Source organism: Panthera onca, chromosome B1 (assembly GCF_046562875.1).
Source record: "Panthera onca isolate mPanOnc1 chromosome B1, mPanOnc1 haplotype 2, whole genome shotgun sequence".
NCBI lineage: Eukaryota > Metazoa > Chordata > Mammalia > Carnivora > Felidae > Panthera > Panthera onca.
The window spans coordinates 44,194,320-44,211,105 of NC_138342.1; the positions used below are offsets into that span (position 1 = coordinate 44,194,320).

The 16,786-nt window shown below is 42.5% G+C and overlaps 1 protein-coding gene across 3 annotated transcripts in view; it reads left to right on the top strand.

Moving 5' to 3' along the window:
* Positions 1–16,786, top strand: part of TMEM165 (transmembrane protein 165) — a 35,866-nt gene that overhangs the window by 12,113 nt on the left and 6,967 nt on the right. For 2 of the 3 annotated variants that reach the window (XM_060654987.3, XM_078446110.2), the window contains exons 2-6: positions 1,203–1,428; positions 9,318–9,493; positions 10,255–10,437; positions 14,533–14,638; positions 15,314–16,154. In XM_060654987.3, the coding sequence (XP_060510970.1) occupies positions 1,203–1,428; positions 9,318–9,493; positions 10,255–10,437; positions 14,533–14,638; positions 15,314–15,390 (768 nt within the window). In that variant the 3' untranslated portion in view covers positions 15,391–16,154. Of the gene's footprint in view, positions 1–1,202; positions 1,429–9,317; positions 9,494–10,254; positions 10,438–14,532; positions 14,639–15,313; positions 16,155–16,786 lie in introns of those variants that run through there. The other variant, XR_009616383.3, reaches the window with a different exon arrangement.

Sequence of the window (16,786 nt, forward strand, 5' to 3'; positions counted from 1 at the left end):
ATGAGGGTTCATTCCCATTTCTCTGCACCCTCACAAACACTTGTTATTTCTTGTCTTTTTTATTCTAGCCATTCTGACAGATTAAGGTGACACCTCATTACGGTTTTGATTTACCTTTTCCTGACGAGTGATGTGGTGCATCTTTTCATGTGTCTCTTGGCCATCTGGATGTCTTTGGAAAAAATACCTGTTCGGGTCCTCTGCCCATTTTTAATCAAATTATTGGGGGTTTTTTGGTGTTGAATAAGTTATATATTTTTATATCCAGTTATATTAAACCTCATCTTAGCTGGAGCCATTTCTTGCTCTAGTCTGTTGAGAGCTTTCTGGAACCTACTTTGTCCTCTAAAGTGTTAACGGAATTTCTCTCAGCTTTCCATTACCTGAATGCTTGATAAACATACCTGGCTCTTCCACTCAAGTTACAAGTAAAAATTTGAATGAGACATAGCTGAGAACTAAATCTCAAATCACAAATACTTAGAAAATAAGGTAGTTTTAGTATGGGGCTATAGCTGGTCTCTACTCTTTTTTTAAAAAAATTATTTTGTAGACTTGTACTTGGATCTGCATTGTGGCATCCATCAGCTAGAGGTTTTGGTCATTACAAATGGCTTTCAGAGTGGGGCACCTGGGTGGCTCAGTCAGTCAAGCATCTGACTGCAGCCCAGGTCATGAGCTCCTGGTTTGTGAGTTCAAGCCCCGCATCAGGCTCAGAACCTGGAGCCTGCTTTGGATTCTGTGTCTCCTTTCTCTCTGTCCCTCCCTTGTTCATACTCTGTCTCTTGCTCTCTCTCAAAAACAAGTAAAAATTTTTTTTAGTGTTTATTTATTTTTGAGACTGAGACAGAGCATGAACGGGGGAAGGTCAGAGAGAGAGGGAGACAGAGAATCCGAAGCAGTCTCCAGGCTCTGAGCTGTCAGCACAGAGCTGGACGCGGGGCTTGAACTCACAGACCGTGAGCTCATGACCTGAAATGAAGTCGGACGCTCAACCGACTGAGCCACCCAGGCGCCCCAACATTAACAATTTTTTTTTAAAAATGGCTTTCACAGTGCTTAGGCAGGAAATAAGTCTAATGGCCAGAAAAAACCTTAATTCGCATTCAAAAATAAAACAATTTTAAGTAATGATTTTTTTCAAGAAGTAGCTGATACATACATATATATATATATATATTTTTTTTTTTTTTTTATTTCAGAAAGGATTTACACCAGCTGCCCCGGTTCATTCCAATAAAGAAGATCCAGCTACCCAGACAAATTTGGGATTTATCCATGCATTTGTCGCTGCCATATCAGTTATTATTGTATCTGAGCTGGGTGATAAGACATTTTTCATAGCCGCCATCATGGCCATGCGCTATAACCGGCTGACGGTGTTGGCTGGGGCCATGCTTGCCCTGGGCCTGATGACATGCTTATCAGGTGAGTGTGCTCTTTCCTCCTAATGACTTCAGTGGATTAAGGAGACAGCGTGGTGTGGGCCGTTGAGTCATGGAATCATCCAGCTAGTTGGGTTGCAGTTTGGTTCCCAGAGTTCCAGAATTTAGTAAACAGAATATGGTATCGGTACATAAACCGCTGAAAACCATGTTGCGCTTTTAAAGTTAAATTTTCAGCTATTCACAGCCAAGACACATACTTCTCATTTCTTCACTAGTTTTTATCCTTGCTATGACTGTGTGTATCCTGGCTTTTTTTCCTTTTCAGTCCAGATAGGTTTATATCTGATATCTTAGAAACAGGACTCAAATACATTTCAGGGACATGTTGGAAACCAGTAACTGTTGAAGGACATCTCGTAGTTACTGTGTTTGGTTACGCTGTTCTTACCCCATTATAATAAAGGGCTGAAATGTTCTTAGACTCCCAGTTTGTGTTTCTATTCTACAGGCTTCATTTTTTCAAAGAATTAGACCATGCGAAAGTAAACGTTAACACTAAATAATTAAACAGAGTGGAGTCTCTAAGTCCAAAGCCACCCCAAGCTGGGAGGAAAGCCGGGAGCTTCCCCTTATAGCCAGACTTGGTTTGGAGTCTGATGCCGGGTAGTGCCCTAATGATAAGTTCCTTAACCTGCCAGCTTCAGTGTCCGCATCTGTAGAACAGAGAGGATAAAGCCTACTTCCCTTGTAGGGTTGTGGTCCGTGTTAAGTGAGATCCTATATTGCAGGTGCTCGGTCCTCTGCCCCTCAGCATCTCTCACATCTGAAGCTTAGTTCTTCATGTACAGAACAAGTTCTGTTTCTTGCTGCTTGGACACCCGTCCAAGTTAAAGTTGTTTTAAACCTAAAATAAAAGAGTATTTTACTGATTAAAATAATTTGACCACTTTACACATTTTAGAAGTTAAAGCATTAATCATATTTCATAATAAAAACAATTTTTTTCTTCCAAAGGAAATTCTGACACAGGAAATAGGAGAGTGGAGAGAGTTGTTAAGTGGTGAAGTCATCGTTCGGAAGGAGTATGAGTAGTATCGGAGGATTTTATTTTTTAAACTTCTCTCACTTTGAGGGTAGCTTGAAAGCTGGCCTCTCTGCCTGTTCCCTCCTCAGAACCCGGTGCCCTGGGCTCCCCCACCTCTTCTCTCTGGTCACTTCCTTTTCCTCAGCTGAGGGCCACCTTGGTCTCCTGCCCTGCCCTCACCTGTCTCCCCTTCCCGCTGGCCACGCTGCGCACCTGTGCTGTAGGCTGGTGCGGTGGTCTGCAGACTTTCCTTGTGTCTCATTTGGAAAAACTGCACCCCTCTCATGTGGAAGTTATCTAAAGCGCGTCATCTTAAGTTCAAGGGGTTGCAGAGATCTAACTTCTGGTATATTTTTCCTCATAGAATTTTACCCTAATGATTATGACTTTCTCCTTGAAAATCTCTTATGGATCACACTGTCATTTATCTGCAGCAAAAATTTGCATATAAAGTGAATTTTAAAAGAGACTGATAGGGGCGCCTGGGTGGTTCAGTCTGTTAAGCGTCCGACTTCGGCTTAGGTCACCATCTCATGGTCCGTGAGTTCGAGCCCCGCGTCGGGCTCTGTGCTGACAGCTCAGGGCCTGGAGGCTGCTTCGGATTCTGTGTCTCCCTCTCTCTCTCTCTGCTCCTCCCCTGTTCATGCTCTGTCTCTCTCTGTCTCAAAAATAAACATTTAAAAAAAATTAAAAAAAAAAAAGATACTGATAGTTTCCTTTGTTAAGTCTTCAAATGTTAATATTTTTTACAGATTATAGTTATTAATAGTACAGTTGATCAAAGCAAACTATATCACAAATTACATACATTCATATTACGTATATTTAGCTAATATATCACACTACCCAACACATTTTTTTAAAGTTTGGAAATGCATCTTTTAATGAAATGATAGAACTATTCTTTTTAAATTAGCTTATATGTCCTTGGATGAATATTTCTGTTGATAGAATTAAGCAGGGTGTCGCCTCAGTTCTGATCTTTATTTTTTTAAAGCTTATTCCTTTATTTTGAGAGAGAGAGAGAGAGAGCGAGCACAAGTGGGGAGGGGCAGACAGAGAGGGAGAGAATGTGTTCTATCAGCACAGAGCCCGAGATGGGGCTTGATCTCACAAATTCATGAGATTATGATCTGAGCTGAAATCAAGAGTCATACGCTTAACCAACTGAGCCACCCAGGCACCCCTATTTTTTTTTAATGTTTATTTACTTTTGAGAGAGAGCTCAAGAAGGGGAAGGGCAGAGAGGGAGGGAGACACAGAATCCGAAGCAGACTCCAGGCTCTGAGCTGTCAGCACAGAGCTGGACACGGGGCTCAAACCCATGAACTATGATGTCATGACCTGAGCCAAAGTTGGACGCTTAACTGGCTGAGCCATCCAGTTGCCCCTACATGTTAGTCTTTTACTTAGGAGTACTTTGTTTAACTGGCTATATTTAGAAATAATTGAGAAAATTGAAATATTGTTCATTTGTGTGTACTTTTGCCAATAAAGGATTTTATTTAAAAATTGTATCACATCGGGGCGCCTGGGTGGCGCAGTCGGTTAAGCGTCCGACTTCAGCCAGGTCACGATCTCGCGGTCCGTGAGTTCGAGCCCCGCGTCAGGCTCTGGGCTGATGGCTCGGAGCCTGGAGCCTGTTTCCGATTCTGTGTCTCCCTCTCTCTCTGCCCCTCCCCCGTTCATGCTATGTCTCTCTCTGTCCCAAAAATAAATAAAAAACGTTGGGAAAAAATTTAAAAAAAAAAAAAAAAAAAAAAAAATTGTATCACATCACATATTTTAAGTACATTTTTGCCAGAACCTTGGAGCTGCAGATATAGCTCATTCAGTTTATGGAAAATGTCTGCCACGTTACTTGATTGCTATAGCAGTTCTAGTAGGTCCATAGTAAATCATCTAATCCTGTGACTCTCGGTCACAAAGCATTTGACTTGGTTTTTGAATTTAAATGAACATGATGGGGCGCCTGGGTGGCTCAGTCGGTTGAGCGTCCAACTTCGGCTCAGGTCATGATCTCGCAGTCTGTGAGTTTGAGCCCCACGTCGGGCTCTGTGCTGACAGCTCAGAGCCTGGAGCCTGCTTCAGATTCTGTTTCTCCCTCTCTCTATGCTCCTCCCCGGCTCACACCCTGTCTCTCTCTCAAGAATAAATAAAGAAAAAAAATTAAAAAAAAAATTAATAAATGAACATGACATGCATCCCCATGACAACAATCTGCTTTAGAATTCTTCTAAAATGGACGAGAGGTGGCTGGATTAGTCACGGCACCCAGCTATGAGAGTGCCACAAGGGCGAAGTAAGACACCGAGGGCTGTAGTATTTCCTTCTGATGATCTCTTTGCTTCGTGTAACAAGACTCTGCCTTAGGGAACATGCATTGTTTACACTGGTTGGGGAATGAAAGAGGCACAATTTCTCAGTGAAAATTGTCATTCCTATCAAGGCCCAGGTACCCTATTTCTTTTCTTTTTTTTTTTAATGTTTGTTTATTTTTGAGAGACAGAGCGTGAGCAGGGAAGGGGCAGAGAGAGAGGGAGACACAGAATCCGAAGCAGGCTCCAGGCTCTGAGCTGTCACCACAGATGTGGGGCTTGAACTCATGAACCATGAGATCATGACCTGAGCCAAAGTCGGACGCTTAACCGACTGAGCCACCCAGGGGCCCTGCAGGTACCCTAGTTCTAATGCCATGACCATTAGTTCCAACAGACATAATGCCATTATTTCTGATGTCATGACCTTACCAGAAACTTGCATAAGACAGGGAAGCCCCAAAGCCCTGTGTCTGATTTATGCCTTGATTGAAGACACCGGTAGTTTAGACCCCCTCTCTGCTGCCCGAGGACATCTATTTTTCCGTACTGTGGGGAAATGCACCATAGAAGACTGGGTAAAAGGCATCCTTGTGAAGGAGACAGACGGCAACCAAGAAGGGATGTGAGAAAGGGAAGCCGGCAGGACTCCTTAACCACAAGCATGTTTTTAGGCAGATGAATTTTAGGAAAGAGAACCTATGGAAGTTGAACTTCTGGAAATAGATTCCTTTGCAAAATATTCATCTGTGTCCCCTCGTGAAGTCTTTGAGAATCTCTGGGAGTATGTCAGTCCCGGTTCGGAGATTGCACATTTGCAGCTCTTGTCTCTTATACGCCAGTGGAGGGCTAAGCATGGGGGGGCCGGGGCGGGGGGTCACATTCCTGCTCAGCCCCTCACTTAGCTGGGGGCATTTACCTAGCCCCTCTGTGCCATTTGACAACAGCATGATGAGAATCCTGTGTACTTCAGAGGTTTTTTTTTAATGTTTTTATTTACTTTAAGAGAGAGAACGTGAGTGGGGGAGGGATAGAGAGAGAGGGAGAGAGTCCCAAACAGGCTCCGCACTGTCAGCATGGAGCCTGATGCAGGGCTCAATCCCACGAACGGTATCATGACCTGAGCTGAAATCAAAAGTCGGACGCTTAATGGACTGAGCCCCCCCCAGGTGCCCCCATGTTAGAGTAGAGTTTACTACTCTGGTCTTCCTCCTCATATTCTGAGCACACACTGCTCTTTCTCCCATTTCACTCCTTAGCCACTTGTAATCTGATTTCTGCTTCTGACATCTTTGCAAAGGCTTCAGTAACCAGCTTCCCTTATTAGAGCTCAGTTTTCATTTCAGTGAGCCCCCGCAGGCCACATTCACGGGCATTCCCCACCATTTTATTCTCTTGGCTTCTGTGACACCATGTGCTTATCGTTATATTTCTGTTCCTCTTCGAAAACACTTTGTACCAGTAAATATTCACATCCCCCACCATTGTATCCTTGGCCCATTTTTTTCCCCTTCACACTAATGTCCTTGTGCTGAGTGTTCTCAGTTTAATTACCTAAAACTCCGTGAGTCCCATATCTCTATCTTCACTCCAGATTTTTCTTGGAACTTCAGCACTGCCACGATGTAGAAGGACCAGTACGTTTGTAGCTCTGTTCTGACTGGTTGCAAAGTCCATGCTTAATGAGAAGTAACATCTCACTGTTCCCAGAGCAAAAGTGCTTGAGTATCTGAGGGAAAGTTTCCAAAGAAATAGGAAATAGAGGGAGAGTAACCAGGAGAAGAAAAAGTTACAATGCCAAGTAGTTTTTTTGCTCTCCCATGGAGATGTCAGGCAGAAGGCAGAAAAGATGGCTCTATAAGGATCAGTAAGTATCAGGGTGTTTTCATTTTAAGACTATCTGAAGATAGAAGGAAAACTGAGTTTAGGAGATTTAAAAAGGCTCACTACATTCCATTTTTAAATTTTAAAACCTTTTATGGAAAATATTTTAAATTTACAAAGTTGCAAAAATAAAATAGTACAAAGAACACCTGTACACCTTTTATACAAATTCAGTGTTGTTAGCATTTTACCCCAGTGCTTTAGCCTGTGTGACTTACCTGTCTATATCTAAGTAAAATTATATGTGTAGTTACATACGTAATTTATATATTTATATATATATGACATGTACATGTTATATATGCAGATACATAAAGTAGATAAATATACACATATATCTTCATATACAGGAATAGATGGATACATGCTTTACCATCTGTATTTTAGTTTTGTCAGTTGATTTAATATCCTCTGTAGCAGTTTTTCCCCCTCCCATAGAGGAGGAGCTAGTCTAGGTCAGGTATTACATTTGGGTCTTACTAGTTTGTTAGTCTTTTTTTTTATTTTAAGTTTTTTTATTTTTAGAGAATGTGTGAGCCGGGATGGGGCGGGGGGGGGGGCGGTGAGAGAGAGAGAGGGGGAGAGAGAGAAAGAATCTTAAGCAGGCTCCACACATGGGGCTCCAACCCAGGGCTCTGACCCCACAACCCTGGGATTGTGACCTGAGCCAAAATCAATAGTTGTACCCTCAACCAACTGAACTATCCAGGTGCCCCTCTTTTTTAGTCTTTTAATCGGAAACACTTCGACAGCCTTTTCTTGTGTTTTACGATATTAACATTTTTTTTTTTTAAATTTTTAATGTTTTTTCATTTTTGGGAGAGAGAGAGACAGAGCAGGAGCAGGGGAGGGGCAGAGAGAGAGGGAGACACAGAATCCAAAGCGGGCTCCAGGCTCCGAGCTGTCAGCACAGAGCCCGACGCGGGGCTCGAACTCACGGACCACGAGATCGTGACCTGAGCCGAAGTCGGATGCTCAACCGACTGAGCCACCCAGGCGCCCCAATATTAACATTTTTTAAAGAAGACAGCCCCTCCCCTTTTAATGGATTGCTTCTCATTTTGTGTTTTTCTGCTGTTTCCTCATAATTAGATTAAGGTAATGCATTTTTGACCAGAATACTGCATAGGTGATATTTGTCCCTCTGAGAACGTCACATCTGGAAGAACAAGATGTCCGTCTGTCCCTCAGTGACGTCAAGATTTTTCTTGCGTCCTGTCTTTTTCTCTTTCCCTGCAACTAATATGCAGTCTTTAGGGAGACACTTTAAATAAGACTCTACGGACCCCCTGTTCCCCATTGTTTAGGGTTAATGATTCTTCCATGATCTCAATTTACCTTGATAATTGCAGAATGATGGCTTTCTGATTCTAGTAGCCCATCCCCGTGTCCAGCAGGCCTGGCATACTACGCTCACAGAGCTCTCCTTCCCATCCCACTCGTTTATCTCTTTGTTGTCAGTATAAACTTGGGGATTCATTGTTTTCAGTGGGTTATAATTAATTACCTAATTATATTGCTTCAATTGCCCCAGATTTGGCTGGGGGAAGCCCCTCCAAGCCAGCTCCCATGTCCTTGCGTCATGTTCCCATCATTGGTTTTGCTCCTCCGTACTTTCTAGTACGGCAAGATAGCACAAGTTCAGCTTGTACCTGGTCTGCATAGGCCTGGAATTAGCCATTTTTCTGAGGAGGCTTTTAGTGGGGAGTGGTGTGAGAAGCCAAGAATGGATGTCAAGTGGCCTCATTACTGAGATGTCTTTGCTTTTTGGCCTTTTCACTGGATAGAGCTAGAAAATAATAGGTCTGTATTGTGTGTGTACATGTACATATATACAAATGTATATGTTTATACATATAATTAGAATGTAGACATACACATAAGCGTAGATGTGATGTGTTTCTAAACATGATTTTAAAATCTTGAATTTTGTAATTATAGTGACCTGGGACTATTTTACCTGTGCAGTTATACATTTGGCGTTCATCCAGATTTTGAAGTGTTGTACCCATTTTATAAAAAGAGCATGTGAAGTAAAGGATAATTGCATTTATTATTTGTATGAAAAATCTCCTCTGGCCCTTCTGTAGTTTTTAAGTTTTAACTACTGAACTGATAACGCTGGTATAAATGTGTTTCATGGTTAGGATTTGGGTTCTTGATACAGTTCCAAGGTTTTTTTGGTATAACTTATACAGTGGTCCTCTTTTCTTTAATGGTAGGAAAGAACGATACTGAATAAATTTGAGTCTGTTGTAAATGTTATTTTAGGGTATGTTATAGCAATGATTTGTTTTCTTTTATCAGATATATTGAAATAATTACAAAGGAGCAGAGTTTGAATCATACCTATCATTTGAGAATCTTGTCATGATTCTTCACTAAAGAAGTTTGCAATTTAAAGACTTGTGATGAAGAAATATCACTTGCGTATGAAAGTGGTATAGCTTCCAGGTTACAGGATGTCCGACTCCCTAGAGGGCATCAGAGTTAACTTTCTACCTAAAGTTGACATGACATGTGGCAAGCCGGGTTATTATGTTTTAGATGAGCTTTTCCTTGAGGACAATGTTCAGTTATGATTTCTCATAATCAGAATTATGAGACGCACGCTAATTGTCCATACTCTGCATTTTCTTCCAGTTTTGTTCGGCTATGCCACCACAGTCATCCCCAGGGTGTATACGTACTATGTTTCCACTGCATTATTTGCCATTTTTGGCATTAGAATGCTTCGAGAAGGCTTAAAGATGAGTCCAGATGAGGGTCAAGAGGAACTGGAAGAAGTTCAAGCAGAATTAAAGAAAAAGGATGAAGAAGTAAGTCATGGCGCTCCTAAACGTCTGGACCGAAAAAGCACTCCACTAAGAATAAGTATTATCCGGAGGTTTTCCATGGTTATCCGTATCTGAGTGATATATGTGGGCTCCTCAAAAGAAGTTAAAAAAAAAAAAAAATAGAAGCTTGTTTTGCCCACTTTGCATTCTTAGAGCTGTCTGTGATAAGACGCTGAGTGAACGGGGATGTGGTAGAGTGTCAACCTCATGGGATGAGGTTCCTCAGGGGATTATAAGCTCTTGCAAAGCAGGAGCTGTAGTTTGTATTCTACAAGTTTCTTCCCACAGCATTTAGGATAGTAAGTGATCAGTAAATATTGGTTGATTTTGTGGCGGAGGAACGGAAGAATTGAGAATATAGTGTGTGTTGCTGTGTGAGACCAGTGGTTCAAAAGAGAAGTTTGGGGGTCACGTAATTTTTTTTTAATGTTTGTTTGTTTTTAAGGGGCGGGGGCGAGGGGCAGAGAGACAGGGAGACACAGAATCCAAAGCGGGCTCCAGGCTGTGAGCTGTCAGCACAGAGCCCAACGTGTGGCCGGAACCCACAAACTGTGAGATCACGACCTGAGCCAAAGTCGGACGCTTAACCGACTGAGCCAGGTGCCCCTGGGGTTACATAGTTTTAGTTTCTTGGAGCATAGTCCATAGAATTTAAGCAATTTTTAAAAGAAAGATTAAGTAATTTTGTACTCTTTTTATTTGTCTGCTGGGACTACTTTCTCTCTTTTTTCTTTTTAATTTAGTTTCAACGAACTAAACTCTTAAATGGACCAGGAGATGTCGAAACGGGTGCAAGCACGACAATACCCCAGAAGAGATGGCTGCATTTTATCTCCCCCATCTTCGTTCAGGCTCTCACACTGACATTCTTAGCCGAATGGGGTGATCGCTCCCAACTAACTACGATTGTTCTGGCAGCTAGAGAGGCGAGTAATACTTGAGAAATGACTGCTTCTGTATTATTGTTAAAACTAAGCATAACACTGTTACTTCACTCCACAGGACCCTGAACAGTCCATGTGGGCCAAGAGACTACTTCATATGTTAGACTATTTTCTAATCCCTAATAATCCCGATTCTCTTTAAAATGAACGGTCTCCAGCTTCTGCAGGCAGATGGTGTCCTGTGGCCCAACCTAACTGCCGTCTTTGGACTTCTGTTTACTCCTCTTCCCTCCAGGTTTGCTGGAGTGATAGATAACCATGGCAGTTGTCTTGACTCGGTTTTCTGGCTTTTCTTAGAACTTCAGTGTTTCAGGGGTTACTTTACAAAATACTATTCAGTGGAAAATCCAAAACAGCCTAAGTGTCCAGCACAAGAGAAATTAGTTCATTCATTTACTAATTTCTACATAGCTCTGGGAATATTCTCTTTGGTGAATGGAAGATTCAGGAAATCAAAATGTTCCCAGTGCTTATCTCTGGGTAGTGCAATTACAGTTGACTTGTTTCTGGATATACAACTTGCTAATCTTAGCCCCGGAATACTAAGGTGTGGAATGGTAAGCTAGGGGAGACTTGTGGTCACCTTGTCCTGCCCTTTGCTCTAAAGATGCACAACCTGAGGTCAGAGACACCTGGCAACTTGTCCAAAGTCATAAGGTAGTTGGTAGCAGTGGCAAGGACTAGAAGCTGTGGCTCTCAGCCTTCTAGCATCTTCTACCATATCTTGTTCATAGATATCAAATGCCACTTATGTAAAAGCTAGCTTTTGGGGGGAGGTTGTTTGCTTTTAAAATTATAATCTTTATTTCTTTTGAGAAGAATTAGTAACGTTTTACATGAGGTGTCTTATTGTTCACACAGGTCTGTTAAGATCTGAGGAGATGGTTGTGGAATGCAGTACTGTGGAGACTTTTCAGTCTCTTGGTGATCTTAGCTGAGGGAGTGTCTCTATCTGTTAAATTATTGTTTTTATCTGATGGTAGGATTTAGATAACAAGCGTGATTTGAATTTGTCCTTAACTCCTAGGAGATGCCTACCATAAAAGAGCAAGTTCCTTAACATAGGCCGCAGTTTAAAATACAGAATGAGGGACGCCTGAGTGGCTCAGTCAGTTGAGCCTCCGACTCTTGATTTCAGCTCAGGTCATGATCTCCTGGCTTTGTGGGATCAAGCCCCATGTTGGGCTCTGCACTGACAGCGTGGAGTCTGCTTGGGATTTTCTCTGTCCCTCTCTCTCTTCCCGTCTCCCCCCCCCCCCCCCCCGAAAATAAATAAATAAATAAATAAAACATTTAAAAAGAAAAAAAGAAGAGAAAATATAAAACAAGTTGCAGGCCCGGACCAAGGGTTGGGACGGGGCTATTTGGTCAGAGAAGCATCAAAAATGTTGTATTGAAAGAAAAAGAGGAACTTGGTTTTTTCACTTGAGTCCTGTATTTTAAAACTTCCTTTTAAAATGTCACTGTAATGGCCGTGCCCTATAGTTTTCTTCATTCTTAGCCTTTTTTAGCGGCTTTCAGATTGTCAGCATTGGGACTTGAAACAAAGTCACCTCTTTCTGTGGTGGTGGGGACAGTGGTGGTGGTCCTGCCAGTGAGAGCTGTCATGATGGCAGAAATCACTACGTTTTTCTTCATCCTGTCGTCTGTGTGGCACAGACTGTGAAAGGTCCAGATCTGCTGTCCGTGTCAGCTCCCTTGGTCTGCCGCAGTCTAGCAGTGTGGAGTGAGTCCTCAGCTGTGTGACCGCGTTCCCGCACCATTTCCTTGTCTGAAAATGGGGCATTTCCCTACTTCGTGGGATTATTCCGGGGATGAAACAAGATGATGCACGTGGAGTCCCCGGTGCAGCGCCACCGGCCACCAGCACCGTGGGGATACTGCGAGCTCTTCAGGGGCAGAAGCCAGCTTGTCTGTTTCCCTTAACATTCCTAACCTTTTCTGGGTAGCTTTTTTTATATAAATTATGCTGAGATGCAGTTCAGTCCATTTTAGTCTGAACTCTATTTCTTTGTTTCCAACTGAATTTAGCGTCCTTAATTAGGTACTAAGCAAGAAAAAAAAAAAAATGGGGGATGAGGTTCCAGGGTCAAATGAATTTGGCAAATAACAAAGACCGAAAACTTCTGTTTTAAAGGAACTTTTAAATTTTATTCAATCCAGTGACTGTTCAAGCACCACTTTGAGATAGAGTGACAGCATCTTCACGGATGCCAGCTGAGAAGTTTGAATACACAGAACGAGCAGTGCGGCCCCGCTCTGCCACACGTGGTTCACAGAGGTGTCTGCGTCTCTTCCGTCCACGCTCTCAGTGGCAGTCCTGTCCCTGCTGGGTTCCGGATCACAGCCCCATGTCTCCACTCCGTTGCTTAAACCTTTGCCTTTCTCCCAGCCCTGCTGTGAGCATTTTAGCACGTAGGAGTCTTTCTCATCTGCAGTTTCACACCTTACTGGATTCTGCTTCCCTTGCAGACGCCAGCCTCTCCGTCCCTCCCCCCGGTCTCAAAAGGCCGGGCTCTGATGGCAAACACGAGTTGCTCTACTTTCTTGGTTTCTAAACGCACCGGACCCTAGTTTCTGACCTCATCGGGAGGGTTGATGGGGGCTTCGAGTTCCCTGCAGCCACCCACAGGCCCCTCAGTGCTCCTCTTGGGAGGCTAATTGTCTGACTCCCTCCAGAGTCTTCTTTGGGCTCCTCTCCCTCCGTCATCCCTTCAGTGTTGCTTTTCTTACTGTTATGTCGTCCTCGGCATCTTCGTCTGCATTCTCCCTCCTAGGGCCGTTCTTTTCAGTCCCGTAGCTGCTTCACCATTGAACCCAACCGACTCCTGAACTTCTCCCACTTTTAACTCCTGTCAGCACCCATAAACCCTTTCTTCACTCCTTCCCCCCCCTCTTTTTTTTTAATGTTTATTTTGAGAGAGAGAGCACGAGAAGGAGATGGTCAGAGAGGGAGAGAGAATCCTGAGCAGGTTCCAGACTGTGAGCACAGAGCCTGACGTGGGAATCAGGGCCTGAGGGGAAATCAAGAGTTGGACGCTTAAATGACTGAGTCACCCACGTGCTCCGAATAACTTTTTGAGTCATGTTGGTATTATCATAATTCATCTAGAGGACTATAGGTGAGAAGTATGGGTGTCATACCTGATTTTTCTCTTCTGTAACACCTATCACTAGGGTGTATCAATTCTGCCTCCTTAATTCTCAAATCCACCTGCTTTTCTCTGCTTCCAGTCTCCCACCCCAATCCAGGCAACTGAGCGCCTTGCCTTCAATCTTGTTCCCTTCCAGCTCATTCTCTGCACTAGACTTTTAAAGCATATACCTCCTGTTCTGTCACTCGCCAGCTAAAAACCAGTGTGTCTTAAAGTCTAAACTGTAAGCCTGTCGATAGGGTCCTTCATGAGCTGGCCTCCACCTAGGTTGATGGGATACCTCTCTTGTGACTCATTGGTTCTCTCTGGAAATGTGTGTTAACCTTTTCTGCAGTTGTCTCTTATTGCTGGCCTTTTGCCTTCTAGGATGTTCTCTCCTCCACAAAGTCAAATTTTCCCGCTAGTCCTTCAGAGGTATTCTTTCTGGAAAATTTTCACTGGTCTTCCCAGTCTGAGGGACTCCAGTTTGCTCTGGCAGCAAGGATTTAGGGAATGAATACTGTGTTCCTGGCTCTGAGTTGAAGCACCAAAGACACAGTGGAGAGAAGGGGAGGCCGGGTCTGTAAAGGCTTGCCTTGTTTCCTCCTAATAGCAGACACTACCTGAGTGAAGAGAGGTCTGGGGTGAGTCCCCTCAGCACTTGTCACTTAAGAGCTAAACATGGCCTGAATGGTGACAACTGCTGCCTGCTTGAATCAGCATTATTTTGATCTTAGAAATTTGTCTGCTTTTAGCTCGATTCCTGGATATGATTGCAAATATTCCCTCAAGCAGCTATTACAATTTTCCTACCTCACACACCTGAGTTTTTAGAGGTGTTTAGGCTTTGCTATTCATCTCCATTTTCAGTGGCTAATAGTTATCTTTCTCAGGCAACAGTTTCAACTGCTTTTAAATTAATGTTAGTCACGCTTGCTTCCAGGACCCGTACGGCGTAGCAGTGGGTGGGACAGTGGGCCACTGCTTATGCACCGGACTAGCAGTCATCGGAGGAAGGATGATAGCCCAAAAAATCTCTGTCAGAACCGGTAAGTCTTTTGTGCTTTAAATTACGAAGAAAATATCACGTAACTCTTAGAATTGCTAAGAGATTAGAAAAAGAGCTGGTTCTTAGTTGTAACATTCTGGAGTACATTTGGTTACTGCTGTTGCAAACGTGGACTGTTTTTCACATACGTAGATGTTAGTAAAATACAAGTTCATCTGAAAGCCTTACTGGATTTTTGGTAGCTTTTTGTCAACGTAAGTAAAACAATCATCGTGTTGGAAATAAAACTTTCTGGCCTTAAAGGTGTGTCTTAGAAGATTGGGATTCGTAGGTGGAGACCATGTTTATGGATTCCACCTAGGAGAATTTCCTGTGTAGCTGCTAGGGCCTAAAAATGGAATACAGAAGTCTCTGCTTGTCAGAGATTGTTGAACATTCATTTTAATAACTGGGTTTTAAGATGAGTTACAGTCGTATTGCTGCTTATCAGCACTGTCTCAATTTCAACACTGTCATCTCTCGAGACCACACTGGGGAAGCAATGCACTCTTATTGTACAGTCAGGCATATTACGTATGCTTTGCTTCACTTAATGGGGCCTGAATGTTTCTAATTTCTTTTCAGGGTTTACCAGATTGGAAGAGTAATGGGCAATACCTTAGCTCCCTCCTAGAGGAATTTTGCCTTATTTCACTTTGTTTCTCTTCTCTTACAGTGACGATCATAGGAGGCATCGTATTTTTGGCGTTTGCATTTTCTGCACTGTTTATAAGTCCCGATTCTGGTTTTTAACAAGCCGTTTTTTAATTTGTATTTAGTTTAAGATAGGTAACTCTTGTCTTTATGTACATAGCGTGCATTATAACTAAAAGTGACGGAGAAGACATATTTTGTAGCATTGATTTGCCAGTTTGACCCATTTAAAGAAAGTATAATGTCCAAAAGAAATAATCATTGCTTCTGTTTGCAACATGGATTTTTAAAAGAAACCAGGTATCTAAGTGTGGATTTTTCTTTTCTCCAGCACAATTATGTTGATACGGTCGCCTTTCTTTTAGTTATTTGTGGGAGAGGGCATACATAGAACCATTGTGCGACAGGGTCTACCCTTGATTTTCTTTTAGTACTGACCCCTTTATGAGGAATATACATTTTATCCTGGATCACTGAGCTGTTTTTAAGATAACTGCCTTAACATTTTTCTTGAGGGAGGAATGAATTGATTTTTATCTTTTAAAATATTTCCTTAAGCCAGTAAGCAGTTTAATCACAAGTCTTTTAAAAATCAGTTTTCTTTTGTTTGTTTTTTTTTTTTAAAGAGGAACATATTACTGTTATAACATGGCAAGAATTGTTTGCCAGGTTCATTCTCCCCCCCCCCCCCCCCCCCCACCCTTTTTTTTTTAATTGGGTAGGAAACCCAATATAAAAACAGTCAATATTTGACAACGTGGAGTTACTAAATTAAAAGAGAATACTGAGTGTATTCGTATTTTTTCTATATTGAATAAACAATGTAACATAGATACGATGTAAATAAAAGTGGTATGACCAGAGCTTGTTTTCCCTTGTGTGTTATGTAGACTTGTAACTTTGTAGTATTAATATTTACAGACCAGTTTCTAAAGTCGGTATTAAAAAATAGGAGCCAACCGTCTTCTAAAGCACTGTCTCCCCATAACCCTCACACAGCTCTGTGAGGTAGAAGGTACGGACATCAGGATGAAAAGTTCTAGGCAGAACAGTGCATCAAACCACGCTGTTGAATTCTAGAGCCTATAATCCTCGATTACATAAGGCTACCTCATCTTATCACAGTAACTTTGGTAATCACTGTCATTTAAAGTGTATTCTAACTTGACTGTTAATGATTCTATCCAAACGACATAACTGCCTTCTCCCAGCCTGCTATGTTCTATTACCATGTGCACTAACTAGCACTGTTATTTAATAGCCTCTTTCAACCTGAAGGGCATGTCTTCCGCAGAAAACTCCCACGTGTTCCTTGTGCAAAGTAGAACGGTAGACCCAGAGCAGATCGCGTTTACTGAGCTATTACGAAAGTCCACATTGTGTGATTTGTCATTTCAAGAGACTGTGGAAAAACCCAGTTAAGTCAGTGCAGCAACCATTCTGTAGTGACACTGTGGGAAAGACCGCTAACCACTATCGTGAAGAGATCTTAGTG